Consider the following 17441-nt stretch of genomic DNA (forward strand, 5'->3'; position numbering starts at 1 on the left):
TCAGGTAAAGTAGCAAAGGAGATGGAACTTTCCCCATTTGTAGCCTCTTAATTTTTGCAGTGTGTTCCTTGCCATGTCTAGATACTCTGAATTCTCTGTAAATACAAAGGAGTAAGGGTTGTCTTTTGCAGTGGTGAGCAAAGCAGACTCTTGGACCACTAGAAGTGAAATCATCCTTAGGACTTAACGTTGCTCATTCAGCATGCCTCCTAATATTAGAGAATAAGATGGAGACCCAGGAGATTATCAGAAGCCACAATATATTTCTGGGGGCGGAGCATGTGCTGGTAGTTGTGTAATTTAATAAGAATTCTGTTATTTTCTCATCTAACTTTCACAAAATCTTTACAATGTTCTAGTGTTGATACCATTTCACACATTGTAATCCCAGGATTGCAAGGAGCTTGCTCTCTCTGTGAGGCTTGGCCTTAGGTTATATCACATTTGGCACATGTACGGTGATATTGGCAGCAATGGAGAAAAATCAAAAATATGCTTTCCTCCCTGCAATATCTGATGCTGTGCAAGTCACGTCTGTGGGTTCAACTTCCCCCTTAGATGAAGCTGCAGGAATATCCTGTTCTGATTTGAGGTTGTCTGGGTACCAGATTCATCACATGTTCTTTGTGAAGTCTTAGTTAAATTACTTCTTCAAGTTCAGGTTTCAGGGTTCCTATTTATAAACACACAATTCTCACATTAGAAGAATTGTGAGGGTCCAAGCCTGGGCCCTAGAAACACTATCAAACTATGTTCAGCTATTCATCCTTAATGGGCCAGATAAAGAGATAAAGTCATAGTGAAAAACAAAAAGATTTAACACAACCTCAGTGAGCAGAGGAACAAAGAGGGTCAGTGATCCCCCTACCCCCACCCCAAGTCCGCCTGACATGAGGTTTAGTTTTAAATAGAGGGCAAGTGGTATGCATAACTGCTTGGCCACACCTCCTGCCTGCTCAAAATGGGATCCTTCCCATCCTGGTCTCAATTCCAGTCAGTCTCTGTGAGGTGCTTTGACTAGTGTTAGAACTGCATGATATCTCCTCTAGGAGATAAACTCTCATCCCAGCCCTGGCTGGCACCATGTTCCCACCCATTTCCTGTTTAGAACATGGAATTTTTGGGGAAAATTCCAATGACTTAGGGCCCATTGTTTTAATAGCTAATAGCCATGGGGTGGGACACTTAATGATACCTTTATTATTAAGCATCTCTTAATAATATCTTCATTGCTGCCAGGCTGGTTACAGTTGGAGTTGTTGGATCTCTAAAATTATAGTTCGAAAGTTCTGGAATCTCAGAAGACATTAGACAATCCCTTTCTCTAAGTACTTCTGACCGCCAAGGCCTGTGGCACTGTCATCTGATGCTTTGACTACACCTGGCTACTATCCAATGGTAGCAAAAACAGGCAAGCAAATGTATATGCAAAATGTCCAACTGTAAGGAAAGTCAAAGCTATATAGTAGCACTGCTCCAACTCTTTACTGTGTATCCACAAAGTTACCACTGAAAACTATACTAAAAAACACATTAACCTCTTCTTACTATAGATGAAGAAGTCAGAGAGATTTAGATTACATGATCTGTTTGGGTAATAAATGATAGAATTAGATTTCAAACCAAGAAGTTTGTGTCTGGCATTTGCCTTTCAATTTCTATATAATTTTCATCCTCTGATATCCATATATATATTTGTATGTTATAAATAAATACATGTATAGATATACACAGTTGGTATGAAATATATGTATATAAAAGCACACACATATATTAGAATAATCAAATTGTGGTAGAATTATGTCACCAAGTGTACAATGATTCAAGCTGCATTAATAAAAGGCCTTAGTGTGCTGAGGACCAGAGGGAGAATTCACAACTGAATGGCATCTTCCATGAGGAACTGGGCTTCCTGTAGGAGTCATAGAAATGAACCAGCTCTGAAAGAAGTGGTGGACAGTGTCCTGTGGAGAGAGCAGTAGGAAGTCTGGAGACAGTGGAAGAAGTCTAGGTCAATGGCTGGGCTTAGGAGCTGAGTGGTAGTATTTGTACATGATTTGCTTGACTAGGATAGAAAAGTAGGGGAGGGAGGTGGATGAGGTGCCAATGAAATGCTGGTGAGAAGTCGAAAGTGAAAAATACTTTTGCAAAGACCTCGCTTATTATTTTAAAACGTCACTAGTCCAAAAGCAAAGCTGTGGATTTATGATTTCAAACAGCCTCCCATTTCTCACTTTCCAGTTTATATACAATCCAGTGCGTAACACTGGGAGTGGTGGAATGTACCTACAACCCCAGCATATAGAAGACAAAGGCAGGGGGATCTTCGAGTTCCAAGGCTGCTTGCGCTACATAATGAGAGTGTGTCTTAAGAAATAACAGGGGACATGAACCGGGAAGGGGATGAAGACTGGACTGTAAAAAAGGATTAAAGAATAAAAAAAGAAAGAAAGAAAGAGATAAATAAATAAATAAATAAATAAATAAATAAATAAATAAATAAATCCAAACCAAGCAAAAGTAAAAAATGAGAGACAATATGACAAGTTTTCCTTAGGGACTTAAAACTATGTCTTTTACCTGATATCGGGGAGTAAGTGGGATAGAGTGTTGCATTTCAAATATCCTGTTCTGTTTTTAGATTCAGGAAATCACTGGTTTCCAACTACCCAGGTCTCCACAACCACCCAGACCTCTCCAATTACACAAGCTCCAGACTTTCCTTCATTTCAGAACTTCAGTGGCTACTACATTGGTGTTGGGCGAGCTGATTGCACAGGACAAGTGTCAGATATCAATTTGGTAGGTAAACGGCTTGGCTCCTTAAAGAAGACATGAAACAAGTACTTGTTTTATTTGTTACCCTTTATTCCTGATTATTATATAATCATTGTTTCTTTCTTGTTTTTTTTTTTGGGGGGGGGTGTTTTTTGTCAACATTGTTGCTGTCCAGTACTAAGAATATTATCCTATAAGGAAAACTAATTTTTAAAATTTAATTACAAACAATTTTGTGTGTGGATCCATATATACTGACCTTCCCTATTTTATAGTTGTGTGATAAAAGGCCAGAAAATCTCTGAAGATTTGATACTGTAAATATTCTATTTGTAAAATGCAGACAAGTATAGATTTTTTTTCCTTGTTGGTTTTTGTTTTTACTTTTTCTTTTCTTCAAAGAAATTTTTATTGCATATTGTATTTATTTACATTTCAGATGTCAACCCCTTTCCCCATCCCTCCCACAGAAACCCCCTATCCTATCCCCCCTCCTCCTGTTTACTTTTATACCATTTTAATTACATGCAAGTATTAAGGTCAGTTCTAGGTTGAGGAACTAACAATATAACAGATGCAAATAGTCAAGGAACAAGTAAGGCAATAAACACAAATAGTCAAAGCACAAGCAAGACAATAAACAAAGTTCTGTGATCACTCCCGTGATCATTATTTCTAAGGGCTTATCAGGATGACCAAAATATCTGAGCCTACTTCCCTGTCCTAGCCTAAAGTCATTTTCATTCCTGAAGCCTACTTCTTTGTTCTAGCCTAATATTTAGATTCCTGCCTGAAATTATTTCTTCGTTCTAGCCTAATGTCAGATTCCTGTCTGAAACCCATTTCCTTGTCCTTGGCCAATGTCATATTCTTGCCAAGCAGCTCCAAAAGCTCTCCACCTCTTCCCCCTTTTTATTTCATAAACAAGACTGAGCCTGTCTTAGGTCTTTCTGACAAGAATGCCTTCCTTACCCATTGTGGAATATGCGTTATCCAAACCAATGCATTTCTGTCTTAGATTGGTAAGGCTCTGTGCACAATCTTACCCATCCTTGCCTTGCCAGCCTATTATATTAATAACTCTATCTGGGGGTCCATTTTCAGTTTCAAGTCATGTACTTTGGCTGCTAACCTGTTGGTGATGTTAAAGACAACCTTTAACATGATGGGCAGGAATAAAAGAATTCCCAGGACAAAAAGGGCTAGCTAGCATGATCAAACTATATATGCCATTCTTGAAGCTTGGCCAAAATAGAAATACTGTCCTCAGGCCATGGATAATTTTATCAGCAGCATTTGCTGCATCAATGCTCAGCAGAGCAGTCCTCTTTAAATTCATAATCTCACTATGCAAAGTTAAAACTTCCAGAGAGGTGTGAGAATTATGCCAAATACCCTGCAAATGTCTTTAAACTTTTTCCTAATTATAATGACTATCATTGTATATTTCAGAAGTAACACAATTCCAATTGTTTTTGGCATGACACTCGAGATGACTCCTTACTCTTAAACTCTGAACCTCCTTCTGATAATTTGAATAGGATAAAGAACATCAATCCATTGTACCAAATGCCTATCTAAATCCTCTTGTATATCCAACACATTAGTAACATTTTTTGCTAAATGATTAACAAAAGTAGCTGTCTGAACTTCCTGTGTCAAAGCAATTGTAGAAGCAGTGGTGCTAGCAATTAATGTAAATAAAGCTGTTATACCAGCAATAATCAAGTCCACTACTCTCTTGCTTCTGCTTAAAGCCTGACTCACTTCTTCCAGTACTTGCAATCTTTTTTCAGAATATCGTGGTTCTGTAATACTTAGGGCACTAAAACAAAAGTTGGCTGGTAGACTTCCATAATAGACATGTCAGGTTTCAACACACTAATATGATTAGGAAGTGTACAATCAATGCAACTTACATTAAATACTGTAGAAGAAACAAAAGTAGTTTTAACTTGACAATTAAAAGAGCCTTAACACATGTACTAATACTTGTTTGAAATCCAGATCCTGTTCTAACTTTATCTCTTGCTAACATAACATCATAGAGAACTACAGGTAACTTGCAAATATGTCTCTGAAAATGTCCAGAACCAGCCTTCCAAATGAAGACTGTTATTTCCAATATTGGATTGATTTCTAGACCAGTCCACGATTGCGTCTGAAAAACTGGTCATATTTAAGAAAAATACAAGAGTCATTATAACTTCTCTTTTTGATTCTCTGTTCCACAATGTCTAAAAACTTGAGGCAAGGCAGCTTATCCCATCTAAGATATAGGCAATCAAAGATGGGTCTGGAACATATGTTCAATACAGCTTCCCAGTCACCATTGTCAGGGCACTCAGCAAGCTCACAGGTCAGCATTATTCTTTGTCTTGGCATCAGCATGTTTCACCCATCACTCTGGCAGCCACCATGCTCCTTCAGCATCCTACAGAAAAAAAACATAAACATGCCCTCTTTCACATATTAGATACCTGATTGGGATCATGCCATATGCCAGTAAGTGGATCCTTCCCTTTCACCTAGGCATAAGTATGCATTGTCGTTGGGTGCCATAGACACTCAGCAGAAAGTTCCTTGCATCAAAATTTTTTTAAAAAAAATTAAAATAAAAAGAACATGATTTAAATAAATTTGTGCTGTACGGGGCTATACTTCCTCCTTTTTTATTTTATGAAGATATTGTTTTAACGTTCCATGGACCCCTTCCACAGTCCCTTGTCCTTAAGGATTATGAGGAATGCCAGTAATATGGGTAATATTAAATTGTTTACAAAAAGTCTCGAATGCTTGACTGCAATACAGCCAGTTCCATTATCTGTTTTTTTTTTTAATTTTTATTATTGGATAATTTATCTACATTTTACATGTTATCTCCTTTCCCATTCCCAACCCTGGAAACCCCTTAGCCCATCCCCCTCCTCCTGCTTCTATGAGGGTGTGCCTCCACCCATCCACCCACTCCCATTTCCCTACTTTTGAATTCCCCGACACTGGGGCATCCAGCCTTCTTGAAACCAAGGCCTTCCTCTTCCACTGATTCCCCACAAGGCCATCCTCCACTACATATACATCTGGAGCCATGAGTCCCTCCATATGTGTTCCCAGGCTGGCTGTTTAGACCCTGGGAGCTCTGGTTGGTTGGTATTGTTGCTCTCCCTATGGTGCTGCAAGCCCCTTCAGCTCCTTTAGTCTTCTTTCTAACTCCTCCATTTGTGACCCTGAATTAGTTTAATGGTTAGCTGGGAGTATCCGCCTCTGAATATGTCAGGTTCTGGCAGAGCCTCTCAGGAGACCAGTATATCAAGCTCCTGTCAGCATGTACTTCCTGGCATCCACAACAGTGTTTGCATTTGGTGATTGCACATGGGATGGATCCCCAGGTGGGGCAGTCTCTGGATGGTCCCTTCTCCAGTCTCTGCTCCATACATTGTCTCTGTATTTTTTCTGTATTTTGTTACTCCTTCTAAGAAGGACCAAAGCACCCACACTTTGGTCTTTCTTCTTTTTGAGCTTCATGTGGTCTGTGAGCTGTATCTTGGTATTGTGAGCTTTGGGGCTAATATTCATTTATCAGGGAGTGTATACCATGTGTCTTCTTTTGTGATTGGGTTACCTCACTTGGGATGACATTCTCTAGTTCCATCCATTTGCCTAAGAATTCCATGAATTCATTGTTTTTAATAGCTGAGTAGTATTCTGTTGTGTAAATGTACCACATTTTCTGTATTCATTCTTCTGTTGAAGGACATCTGGGTTCTTTCCAGCTTCTGGCTGTTATAAATAAGGCTGCTATGAACATAGTGGAGCATGTGTCCTTGTTATATGTTGGAACATCTTTTAGGTATATGCCTATGAGTGGTATAGCTGGATCCTCAGGTAATACTATGTCCAATTTTCTGAGGAACCACCAGACTGATTTCCAGAGTGGTTGTACCACCTTACAATCCCACCAACAATGGAGAAGTGTTCCTCTTTCTCTACATCCTCGCCAACATCTGCTGTCACCTGAGTTTTTGATCTTAGCCATTCTGACTGGTGTGAGGTGGAATCTCAGGGTTGTTTTGATTTGCATTTCCCTGATGACTAAGTATGCAGAACATTTCTTTAGGTGTTTCTCGGCCATTTGAGTTTCCTCAGTTGAGAATTCTTTGTTTAGCTCTGTATCTCATTTTCTAATAGGGTTATTTGGTTGTCTGGAGTCTAATTTCTTGAGTTCTTTGTATATTTTGGATATTAGTCCTCTATTGGATGTAGGATTGGTAAAGCTCTTTACCCAATCTGTTGGTTGCCGTTTTGTCCTGTTGACAGTATCCTTTACCTTACAGAAACTTTACAATTTTATGAGGTCCCATTTGTCAATTCTTGATCTTAGAGCATAAGCCATTGATGTTCTCTTCTCTTGTTCTGTTCCCATGTGTTTGAGGCTCTTCTCCAGTTTCTCTTCTATTTGTTTCAGTGTATCTGGTTTTATGTGGCGGTCCTTGATCCACTTGGACTTGAGCTTTGTACAAGGAGAAAAGAATGGATCGATTTGCATTCTTCTACATGCTGACCTCCAGTTGAATCAGCACCATTTGTTGAAAATGCTGTCTTTTTTCCACTGGATGGTTTTAGCTCCTTTGTCAAAGATCAAGTAACCATAGGTGTGTTGGTTCATTTCTGAGTCTTCAATTCTATTCCATTGATCTTCCTTCCTGTCTCTGTACCAATACCATACAGCTTTTTTTTTTTTATCACTATTGCTTTGTAGTACAGCTTGAGATGGGGGATGATGATTCCCCCAGTATTTCTTTTATTGTCGAGAATAGTTTTTTCTATCTTATGTTTTTTGTTATTCCAAATGAATTTACAAATTGTTTTTTCTAACTCTATAAAAAATTGAGTTGGAATTTTGGTGAGGATAGTACTGAATCTGTAGATTACTTTTGGCAACATGGCCATTTTTACTATATTAATCCTGCCAATCCATGAGCATGGGAGATCTTTCCATCTTCTGAGATTGTCTTTGATTTCTTTGTCCAGGGACTTGAAGTTCTTGTCATACAGATCTGTCACTTCCTTGGTTAAATTCACACCAAGATATTTTATATTCTTTGAGACTATTGTGGAGGGTGTTTCCCTAATTTCCTTCTCAGCTTGTTTATCCTTTGAATAGAAGAAGGCTACTGATTTGTTATATTTAATTTTATATCCAGCCACTTTGCTAAAGTTGTTTATCAGATTTAGGAGTTCTCTGGTAGACGTCTGGGGTCACTTATGTATACTATCATATCATCTGAAAATAGTGATATTTTGACTTCTTCCTTTCCAATTTGTATCCCTTTGACCTCCTTTTGTTGTCTAATTCCTCTGGATAGGACTTTGAGTATTATATTGAATAGGTAGGGAGAGAGTGGGCAGCCTTGTCTAGTCCCTGATTTTAGTGGGATTGCTTCAAGTTTCTCTCCATTTAGTTTGATGTTGGCTACTGGTTTGCTGTATATTGCTTTTACTATGTTTAGGTATGGGCCTTGAATTCCTGATCTTTCCAAGACTTTTACCATGAAGGGATGTTGAATTTTGTCGAATGCTTTCTCAGCATCTAGTGATATGATCATGTGTTTTTTTTCTTTGAGTTTGTTTATACAGTGGATTACGTTGATGGATTTCTGAATATTTAACCATCCCTGCATTCCTGGGATAAAGCCTACTTGATCATAATGGATGATTGTTGTAATGTCTTCTTGGATTCAGTTTGTGAGAATTTTATTGAGTATTTTTTCATTGATATTCATGAGGGAGATTAGTCTGAAGTTCTCTTTCTTTTTTGGGTTTTTGTGTGGTTTAGGTATGAGTGTAATTGTGACTTCATAGAACAAATTGGGTAGTGATTCTTTTGTTTCTATTTTGTGGAATAGTTTAAAGAGAATTGGTATTAGGTCTTCTTTGAAGATCTGATAGAATTCTACACTAAAACTATCTGGTCTTGGGCTTTTTTGATGGGGAGACTTTTAATGGCTGTTGCTATTCCTTTAGGGGTTATCGGACTGTTTAGATGGTTTATCTGCTCGTGATTTAACTTTTGTACCTGGTGTCTGTCTAGAAAATTGTCCATTTCATCCAGATTTTCCAGTCTTGTTGAGTATAGGCTTTTGTAGTAGGATCTGATGGTTTTTTGAATTTCCTCAGTTTCTGTTGTTATGTCTCACTTTTCAGTTCTGATTTTAATAATTTGGCTACTGTCTCTGCACCCTCTGGTTAGTCTCGCTAAGGGTTTATCTATCTTGTTGATTTTCTCAAAGTGCCAGCTTTTGGTTTTGTTGATTTTTTTTTTTTTTTTGGACAGATCTTTTTGTCTCTACTTTGTTGATTTCAGCCCTGAGTTTGGTTATTTCCTGCTCTCTACTCCTTTTTGGTGTGTTTGCTTCTTTTTGTTCTAGAGCTTTCAGGTGTGTTTTTAAGCTGTTAGTACATGCTCTCTCCGGTTTCTTTTTGTAGGCACTTAGAGCTATGAATTTTCCTCTTAGCATTGCTTTCACTGTGTCCCATAGTTTTGGTATGATATGCCTTAATTTTCATTAAATTCTAAAAAGTCTTTAATTTCTTTCTTTATTTCTTCCCTGACCAAATTATTGAGTAGAGTGTTGTTCACTTTCCGTGTGTATGTGGGCTTTCCATTGATTTTGAAGACCAGCCTTAGTCCATGGTGATCTGATAGGATACATGGGATTATTTCAATTTTCTTGTATCTGTTGAGGCCTGTTTTGTGACCAATTATATGGTCAATATTGGAGAAGGTACCATGAGGTGCTGAGGACAGGATATATTCTTTTGTTTTAGGGTGAAATGTTCTATAGATATCTGCTAAATTCATTTGGTTCATAACTTCTCTTAGTCTCACTGTGTCCCTGTTTAGTTCCTGATTCCATGATCTGTCCATTGCTGAGAGTGGGGTGTTGAAGTCTCCCACTATTATTGTGTGAGGTGCAATGTGTGCTTTGAGCTTTAATAAGGTTTCTTTTATGGATGTGAGTACCCTTGCATTTGGAGCATAAATGTTCAGAATTGAGAGTTCATCTTGATTGATTTTTTTCTTTGATGAGTAAGAAGTGTCTCTCCTTATCTTTTTTGATAACTTTTGGTTGAAAGTTGATTTTATTCAATATTAGAATGGCTATTCCAGCTTGTTTCTTGGGACCATTTGCTTGGAAAATTGTTTTCCATCCTTTTACTCTGAGGTAGTGTCTTTGTCACTGAGGTGCATTTCCTGTATGCAGCAAAATGCTGGGTCTTGTTTATGTATCCAGTCTATTATTCTATGACTTTTTATTGGGGAATTGAGTCCATTGATGTTAAGAGATATTAAGGAAAAGTGATTATTTCTTCCTGTTATTTTTGTTATTAGAGGTGGAGTTATGTTTGTGTGGTTATCTTCTTTTGGGTTTGTTGGAAGAAGATTACTTTCTTGGTTTTTTCTAGGGTATAATTTCCTTGTGTTGGAGTTTTCCCTGTATTATACTTTGTAGGCCTGGATTTGTGGAGAGATATTGTGTAAATTTGGTTTTGTCATGGAATATCTTGGTTTCTCCATCTATGGTAATTGAGAGTTTTGCTGGGTATAGTAGCCTGGGCTGGCATTTGTGTTCTCTTAAGGTCTATATGACAACTGTCCAGGATCTTCTGGCTTTTATAGTCTCTGATAAGTCTGGTGTAATTCTTATAGGTCTGCCTTTATAAGTTACTTAACCTTTTTCCCTTACTGCTTTTAATATTCTTTCTTTGTTTTGTGTGTCTGGTGTTTTGATTATTATGTGACAGGAGGAATTTCTTTTCTGATCTAGTCACTTTGGAGTTCTGTAGGCTTCTTGTAGGTTCATAGGCATTTCTTTCTTTAAGTTTGGGGAGTTTTCTTCTATAATTTTGTTGAAGATATTTACTGGCCCTTTAAGTTGAGAATCTTTTCTCTTTTTTATACTTTTTATCCTTAGGTTTGGTCTCATCGTGTCCTGAATTTTCTGTATGTTTTGGGTTAGTAGGTTTTTGCATTTAGCATTTTCTTTGATAGTTGTGTCAATGTTTTCTATGATATCTTTTGCACCTGAGATTCTCTCTTGTATTCTGTTGGTGATTCTGGCATCTATGGCTCCTAATCTCTTTCCTAGGTCTTCTATCTCCAGGGTAGTCTCCCTTTGTGATTTCTTTTTTTTTTTTTTTTTTTTTAATTTTTTTATTGGATGTTTTATTTACATTTCATATGTTGTCCCCTTACCCCATCCCCCACCCACCCAGGAACCCCCAATCCCCTCACACCTCCTCCTTCTTCTTTGTGGATGTAACCTCTATCTACGCCCCCACTCCCACCTCCCCACCCTCAAAACTCCCACCCCCTGGGGCGTCCAGCCTTCATGAGGTCAAGGATCTCATCTTCCACCTGTGCCCAGCAGGGCCCTCCACTCTTATATATTCAGCTAAGGCCCTGGATCCCTCCATAAGTGCTCCCAGGCTGGTGGTTTAGACCCTGGGAGCTGTGGTTGGTTGGTATTGTTGCTCTCCTCATGGGGCCACAAATCCTTTCAGCTCCTTCAGTCTTCACTCTAACTCCTCCATTGAGAACCCCATAATCACTTCAATGGCTAGTTGTGAGCATCTGCCTCTGAATATGTCAGACTCTTGAAGACCTCTGAGGAGACATCCATATCAGGCTCTTATCAGCATGCACTTCCTGACTTCCACATCAGCATCTACCTTTGGTGACTGCACATGGGATGGATACTCAGGTGGAAAGGTCTTCAGACGGCCCCTCCTTCAGTTTTTGTCCCTCACTTTGTCTCCATATTTGCTCCCTTGAGTATTTTGTTGCTCCTTCTAAGAAGGACCGAATCACCCCCACTTGGTCTTCCTTCTTTATGGACTTCATGTGGCCTGTGAGTTGCATCTTGGGCATTTTAAGGTTCTGGGCTAATATCCAATAATCAGTGAGTGAATACCATGTGTGTTCTTTTGTGATTGGCTTACCTCACTCAGTATGATAATTTCTAGTTCCATCCATTTACCTAGGAACCTCTCAAATTCATTGTTTTTAATAGCTGAGTAATACTCCATTGTGTAAATATACCACATTTTTTTAATCCATTCCTCAGTTGAAGGACATCTGGGTTCTTTCCAGCTCCTGGCTATTATAAATAAGGCTGCTATGAACATAGTTGAGCATATGTCCTTATTATATGTTCGAGCACCTTCTGGGTATATGCCTAGGAGTGGTATAGCTGGATCCTCGGGTAATGCTATGTCCAATTTTCTGAGGAACCGCCACACTGATTTCCAAAGTGGTTGCACCATCTTGCAGTCCCACCAACAATGGAGGAGTGTTCCTCTTTCTCCACACCCTCGCCAGCATCTACTATCACCTGAGTTTTTAATCTTAGCCATTCTGACTGGTGTGAGATGGAATCTCAGGGTTGTTTTGATTTGCATTTCCCTGACAACTAAGGATGCCGAGCATTTCTTTAGGTGCTTCTCGGCCATTCGAGTTTCTTCTGTTGAAAACTCTTTGTTAAGCTCTATACCCCATTTTTTAATAGGGTAATTTGGTTGCCTGGAGTCTAATTTCTTGAGTTCTTTGTATATATTGGATATTAGCCCTCTATCAGATGAAGGATTGGTAAAGATCTTTTCCCAATTTGTTGGTTGTCGTTTTGTCCTATTGACAGTGTCCTTTGCCTTACAGAAACTTTGCAATTTTATGAAGTCCCATTTGTCAATTCTCGATCTTAGAGCATATGCCATTGGAGTTCTGTTCAGGAACTTTTCCCCCGTGCCCAAGTATTCGAGGCTTTTCCCCACCTTCTCTTCTATTAGTTTCAGTGTATCTGGTTTTATGTGGAGGTCCTTTATCCACTTAGATTTGAGCTTTGTACAAGGGGATAAGAATGGATCAATTTTCATTCTTCTACATGTTGTCCTCCAGTTGAACCAGCACCATTTGTTGAAAATGCTGTCCTTTTTCCACTGGACAGTTTTAGCTCCTTTGTCAAAGATCAAGTGACCATAGGAGTGTGGGTTCATTTCTGGGTCTTCAATTCTATTCCATTGATCTTCCTGCCTGTCTCTGTACCAATACCAGGTAGTTTTTATCACTATTGCTCTGTAGTACAGCTTGAGGTCAGGGATGGTGATTCCTCCCGAAGTTCTTTTATTGTTGAGAATAGTTTTCGCTATCCTAGGTTTTTTGTTATTCCATATGAATTTGAGAATTTCCTTTTCTAACTCTGTGAAGAATTGAGTTGGGATTTTAATGGGGATTGCATTGAATCTGTAGATTGCTTTTGGCAAGATGGCCATTTTTATTATATTAATCCTGCCAATCCATGAGCATGGGAGATCTTTCCATCTTCTGAGATCTTCTTCAATTTCTTTCTTCAGAGACTTGAAGTTCTTGTCATACAGGTCTTTCACTTGCTTGGTTAGATTCACACCAAGGTATTTTATATTATTTGCAACTATTGTGAAGGGTGTCATTTCCCTAATTTCTTTTTCAGTCTGTTTATCTTTCATGTAGAGGAAGGCTACTGATTTGTTTGAGTTGATTTTATAACCAGCCACTTTGCTGAAGTTGTTTATCAGGTTTAGGAGTTCTCTGGTGGAAGTTTGGGGGTCACTTAAGTATACTATCATATCATCTGCAAATAGCGATATTTTGACTTCTTCCTTTCCTATTTGTATCCCTTTGACTTCTTTTTGTTGTCTAATTGCTCTGGCTAGGACTTCCAGTACTATATTGAATAGGTAGGGGGAGAGTGGGCAGCCTTGTCTAGTCCCTGATCTTAGTGGGATTGCTTCAAGTTTCTCTCCATTTAGCTTGATGTTGGCTACTGGTTTGCTGTAAATTGCTTTTACTATGTTTAGGTAGGGGCCTTGAATTCCTGATCTTTCCAAGACTTTTATCATGAAGGGATGTTGAATTTTGTCAAATGCTTTCTCAGCATCTAGTGAGATAATCATATGGTTTTTTTCTTTAAGTTTGTTTATATAGTGGATTACATTGATGGATTTCCGAATATTGAACCATCCCTGCATTCCTGGGATAAAACCTACTTGATCATGATGGATGATTGTTTTGATGTGGTCTTGGATTCGGTTTGCTAGAATTTTATTGAGTATTTTTGCATCGATGTTCATAAGGGAGATTGGTCTGAAGTTCTCTTTCTTTGTCGGGTCCTTGTGGGGTTTGGGTATGAGTGTAATTGTAGCTTCATAGAACGAATTGGGTAGTGTTCCTTCTGTCTCTATTTTGTGGAATAGTTTGAAGAGAATTGGTATTAGGTCTTCCTTGAAGGTCTGATAGAATTCAGCACTAAAACCATCTGGTCCTGGGCTTTTTTTAGTGGGGAGACTATTAATGACTGCTGCTATTTCCTGAGGGGTTATGGGACTATTTAGATGGTTTATCTGCTCCTGGTTTAATTTTGGTACCTGGTATCTGTCTAGGAAATTGTCCATTTCATCCAGGTTTTCCAGTTTTGTTGAGTATAGACCTTTGTAGTAGGATCTGATGATTTTTTTAATTTCTTCCGTTTCTGTTGTTATGTCTCCCTTTTCAGTTCTGATTTTATTAATTTGGATACTCTCTCTGTGCCCTCTGGTTAATCTGGCTAACGGTTTATCTATCTTGTTGATTTTCTCAAAGAACCAACTCCTGGTTTTATTGATATTTTGTATTGTTCTTTCAGTTTCTATTTGGTTGATTTCAGCCCTGAGTTTGATTATTTCCTGCCTTCTACTCCTCCTGGGTGTATTTGCTTCTTTTTGTTCTAGGGCTTTTAGTTGTGCAGTCAACTTGTTAGTGTGTGCTCTTTCCAGTTTCTTTTTGTAGGCACTTAGAGCTATGAGTTTTCCTCTTAGCACTGCCTTCATGGAGTCCCACAAGTTTTGGTATGATGTGTCCTCATTTTCATTGAAATCTAAAAAGTCTTTAATTTCTTTCTTTATTTCTTCCTTGACCAAGTCATCATTGAGTAGAGAGTTGTTCAGTTTCCATGTGCACGTGGGTTTTCCATTGGTTTTGTCATTATTAAAGACCAGTCTTATTCCATGGTGATCTGATAAGAGGCAAGGGATTATTTCAATCTTTTTGTATCTGTAGAGGCTTGTTTTGTGACCAATTATATGGTCTATTTTGGAGAAGGTACCATGAGGTGCTGAGAAAAAGGTATATTCTTTTGTTTTAGGATGAAATGTTCTATAGATGTCTGTTAAGTCCATTCGGTTCATAACTTCTGTTAATGTCAAAGTGTCTCTGTTTAGTTTCTGTTTCCATGATCTGTCCATTGCTGAGAGTGGGGTGTTGAAATCCCCCACTATTATTGTGTGAGGTGTAATGTGTGTTTTGAGCTTTAGTAAAGTTTCTTTTATGTATGTAGGTGCCCTTGCATTTGGGGCATAGATGTTCAGAATTGAGAGTTCACCTTGGTAGCTTTTTCCTTTGATGAGTATGAAGTGTCCTTCCTTATCTTTTTTGATTAATTTTGGATGGAAGTCGATTTTATTTGATATTAGAATGGCTACTCCAGCTTGTTTCTTGGGACCATTGGCTTGGAAAATTGTTTTCCACCCTTTTATTCTGAGGTAGTGTCTGTCTTTGTCACTGAGGTGTGTTTCTTGTATGCAGCAAAATTCTGGGTCTTGTTTGTGTATCCAGTCTGCTAGTCTGCGTCTTTTTATTGGGGAATTGAGACCATTGATGTTAAGAGATATTAAGGAAAAATGATTGTGGCTTCCTGTTATTTTTGTTATTAGAGGTAAAGTTATGTTTGTATAGTTATCTTCTTTTGGGGTTGTTGGAAGATTACTTCCTTGCTTTTTCTAGGTTGTAGTTTCCCTCCTTGTGTTGGCGTTTTCCATCCATTATCCTTTGAAGTGCTGGGTTTGTGGGAAGATATTGTGCAAATTTGGTTTTGTCATGGAATATCTTGGTTTCACCATCTATATTGATTGAGAGCTTTGCTGGGTATAGTAATCTGGGCTGGCAATTGTGTTCTCTTAGGGTCTGTATGATGTCCGTCCAGGCTCTTCTGGCTTTTATAGTCTCTGGTGAGAAGTCTGGTGTAATTCTTATAGGTCTGCCTTTATATGTTACTTGACCTTTTTCCCTTACTGCTTTTAGTATTTTTTCTTTGTTTTGTGCATCTGATGTTTTGATTATTATGTGGCGGGAGGTATTTCTTTTCTGGTCTAGTCTATTTGGTGTTCTGTAGGCTTCTTGTATGTTTATGGGCATCTTGTTCTTTAGGTTAGGGAAATTTTCCTCAATGATTTTGTTGAAGATATTTACTGGCCCTTTAAGTTGGGAATCTTCATTCTCATCTATACCTATTATCCTTAGGTTTGGTCTTCTCATTGTGTCCTGAATTTCCTGGATGTTTTGAGTTAGGAGTTTTTTGCTTTTTTCATTTTCTTTGACAACTGTGTCAATATTTTCCACCGTATCTTCTGCATTTGAGATTCTCTCTTCTATCTCTTGTATTCGGTTGGTGATGCTTGCGTCTGTGACTCCTGATCTCTTTCTTAGGTTTTCTATCTCCATGGTTGTCTCCCTTTGAACTTTCTTTATTGTTTCTATTTCTAGTTTCAGATCCTGAATGTTTTTGTTTAATTCCTTCTTTGTGTTTTCTTCCATTTCTTTAAGGGATTTCTGTGATTCCTCTTTAAGGGCTTCTATCTGTTTACTTGTACTCTCCTGTATTTCTTTAAGGGAGTTACTTAATTCCTTCTTATAATCCTCTATCATCATCATGAGAAGTGATTTTAATTCTGAATCCTGCTTTTCAGGTGTGAAGGGGTGTTCAGGGCTTGCTATATTGGGAGAACTGGGCACTGATGATGCCAAGAAACTTTGGTTTCTGTTGCTTATGTTCTTGCGCTTGCCTTTCGCCATCTGGGTAACTCTAGTGGTACCTGCCCTCTCTGTGTAAGATTGGAATCTGTATTTCCAGTTATCTTGCTTATTGCAGAGCTCCTCGGAGTCCAGAGGTCTCTGTGGTCTTATGCCCCTAATCTCCCGGGTGGAAGAACTCCTGGGACTCAGGCCACCTCTTGGATCTGGTAATCCTTCTGTTCTGAGTGCAGTGGCTCCTCGGCTGCTCTGAGTGCAGTGGGTTCTCGATGACTCAGGATTCAGTTTCAGCTGCTCTGAGTGCAGTGGCTCCTAGATGACTCAGGATTCAGTTTCTCCACAGGACAGGAGCAGACCAACTCTGTGTCAGCTGCTCTGAGTGCAGTGGCTCCAGCTGCTCTGAGTGCAGTGGGTCCCTGATGACTCAGAATTCAGTTTCAGCTGCTCTGAGTGTAGTGACTTCTCGATGACTCAGGATTCAGTTTCTCCACAAGACAGGAGGAGACCTACTCTGTGTCTGCTCCAGTCCCAGGGACCAGGCCGGGGCCGAAGGGAAGTGGAATTCCGGAGGGGCAGGGTTTGGGTAGCTGCTGTGCCCTAGATGTCCCTGGCTCCCAGATGTATTTCTGGGGCCTAGGGAGTGAGATGGAGTTCTTACCAGCTGCTCTGAGTGCAGTGGCTCCTGGATGACTCAGGATTCAGTTTCTCCACAGGACAGGAGCAGACCGACTCTGTGCCTGCTCCAGTCCAAGGGACCAGGCAGGGGCCGAAGGGAAGTGGAATT

General features: G+C 39.1%; 1 protein-coding gene across 5 annotated transcripts in view; it reads left to right on the top strand.

Moving 5' to 3' along the window:
- Positions 1-17441, top strand: part of Asah2 (N-acylsphingosine amidohydrolase 2) — a 118043-nt gene that overhangs the window by 39326 nt on the left and 61276 nt on the right. For all 5 annotated transcript variants that reach the window (XM_028764081.1, XM_028764080.1, XM_028764082.1 and 2 more), the window contains one exon: positions 2642-2802. In XM_028764081.1, coding sequence (XP_028619914.1) covers positions 2642-2802 — 161 coding nt within the window. The remainder of the gene's footprint in view (positions 1-2641; positions 2803-17441) is intronic.

Source organism: Grammomys surdaster, unplaced genomic scaffold, assembly GCF_004785775.1.
Source record: "Grammomys surdaster isolate TR1022 unplaced genomic scaffold, NIH_TR_1.0 141, whole genome shotgun sequence".
Classification (NCBI taxonomy): domain Eukaryota; kingdom Metazoa; phylum Chordata; class Mammalia; order Rodentia; family Muridae; genus Grammomys; species Grammomys surdaster.